The 2,220-nt window shown below is 58.6% G+C and overlaps 1 protein-coding gene across 1 annotated transcript in view; it reads right to left on the reverse strand.

Annotated features, from left to right (window-relative positions):
• VOLCADRAFT_116855 (uncharacterized protein) overlaps positions 1-2,220 on the reverse strand; it is a gene marked incomplete at both ends in the record, with an annotated part of 9,107 nt that overhangs the window by 3,394 nt on the left and 3,493 nt on the right. Inside the window, 3 exons of the mRNA XM_002948542.1 lie at positions 606-709; positions 1,283-1,400; positions 1,772-1,882. Coding sequence (XP_002948588.1) covers positions 606-709; positions 1,283-1,400; positions 1,772-1,882 — 333 coding nt within the window. The remainder of the gene's footprint in view (positions 1-605; positions 710-1,282; positions 1,401-1,771; positions 1,883-2,220) is intronic.

The raw sequence follows: 2,220 nt of genomic DNA on the forward strand, positions 1-2,220 counted from the left end.
TAGCAGGAGGAGGAGGAGGGGGGGGAGGAGGATGAAAAGGGGGAGGGGAAAGATGGTTGGGTTGTGTGTGTGGGGGGGGGATAAGACGAACCACTGGCGGATGGGTTGTGTGGGTGGGTGGGTGGGTGGGAGGGAGGGAGGACAAGGGAATGGGGCAGGGGGTTGGGGGTTGAGAGGGAATGGAGTTGAAGGGGGGGAGGTGTTTGCGGGAGAGGGGACGCCGAACCACAGACGGGTGGGGGAATGAATGGGAGTATGCTTTGCAGGAGGCAAAACGGACGGAGGGGTGGGCAGGTGGAACCACATGATGGTCATGATAGTAAAGTGACTGCCCGCGACCTCGCCCAAGGGGGCCGGAGGGAGGGAATGGGATGATGATGGCGGCCTTATGCACGTGTCCAGCCCCGCCTGCCGCTTCAGTTCTCCAGCCCTGCCTGCCCCTTCCTCTGCCTCACCTGGCCTCGCCCTGTCCGTATGTCCAGTCCTACACACATACACTCCTACATACACTTTCCTGGCCACCCCCCATGTCCTGCCTCTGCGGCCCCCTAGCCACAGACACCTCCAAACACGCCATCCCGGCCCGCCTCCCGCCCGCAACCTACCGTGGACATGATGAGGAAGCCGTTGAGGATGTTTTCACAGATCTCCCGACCCGCCAGACCGATGGCGAGACCACCAATACCTCCGATGGCCAACACGGAGGTGACTGCAGGGGGGGGAGGCGCGTGCGTATACGGGTGTGTGCGTATGTGGCGGTGGGGGTGGGTGGTGTGTGTGTGTGTGTGTGTGTGTGTGTGTGTAAAAGGGGGGTGAGGTGAGGTGAGGTGAGGAAGGAGAGAGGGTGAGGAGGGGTGTACAGAAAAAAACGTCGTTTGCCTTTACTGGGTCTCTTTTCGTCCCGGTTCGTGCCTTGTGGACTCCCTTTCCTTTTCCTAGTTCTGTAATATTGCAGATGTCCCCCTCCCCTCCCCTCCCCTCCCCTCCCCTCCCCTCCCCTCCCCTCCCCTCCCCACCACAGACAGCACCACAGACAGTTTGGTGGTACTTTGGACGTGTTGGCATTTGTTGAACCCCTTTGCTCCCTCTTGCATCATCATCATCGTCATCATCATCCCCACATCATCATCATCATCATCCCCACATCATAATAATTAACCCCACATCAGAATCACTATCATCACGAGCATCAACATACTATCGCCATCACAATCATCACCATACGATCCTCATACCCCCTTCTCCCTTCCCTCTCGCCCCTGGACTGCCCCCGGCTGCCCACCTTCGAGCCCAAGCGCCTGGATGCCGAGGACAAACGTGATGGTGTAGATGACAAACGTGCCCAACTTGTCGTACGCCTCCCACCGCCGCTGCGCCGTCACATCGCCGTTCATCTCGCTCTATGACGTAGTGGTGTTTGGTCGTGGTGGTGGTTATGGTGGTGGTTGTGATGGTGGTTGTGGCAATCAAAACGAGGCCGGGGAGTTCGGGAATTGATTTGGGGGGGGGATTTGCAATCAGGGGGTTGGGACCAGGAACGGAGCGTGCATTTCTCGAGAATTAGCGAGCGGCTGCAGTCCATTCCTGACTGTCACTGACACTGTACACTGTACGGCGCCACTCCAGCTCCCGCCGGGCCTCCCACCGCTGCCGCAACGCCAAAACTCCGAGAACTCCCCCTTTCCTCCCTCTTCATTGTCCCCACCTCCCTTCCCGCTCCGTCCCCCCCCCGCTTTTTCCCCGTTCGTGGTTCGTCTTTCTCCCCCCTCACCTGCCAGGCATTCTCCTTACAGAACCTGGACTTGAGGTTGAGCACCACGGTGGCTGCCCCCAGAATGAAGCTGACTGACAGAGTGGAGCGAACTACCGTTGACACAGTGGACTGCGGAGGAGGGAGGGGTGAAGGAGGGAGGAGGAAATCATATGAGTAGCAATATCAAGGAAAACAACTGCCGACGTCCCAAGGGAAGCGGGGGGCCAGAGAGGTCGAGGAGGGGGAAGACGAACCACGAGCGACTGAAGGTGATGCCAAGGAAAGGGGGATGTCGATGAGGGGGAAAGTGGCAGCCAGGGAAGCCGGTCCACGGATGGATGGATGGATGGATGGATGAATGGATGGAAGGATAGGTGGGTGGATAGGTGGGTGGAAGGATAGGTGGGTGGATGGATGGATGGATGGATGAATGGATGGAAGGATGGATGGATGGATGAATGGATGAA

Source organism: Volvox carteri, assembly GCF_000143455.1.
Source record: "Volvox carteri f. nagariensis unplaced genomic scaffold VOLCAscaffold_10, whole genome shotgun sequence".
NCBI classification, from domain to species: domain Eukaryota; kingdom Viridiplantae; phylum Chlorophyta; class Chlorophyceae; order Chlamydomonadales; family Volvocaceae; genus Volvox; species Volvox carteri.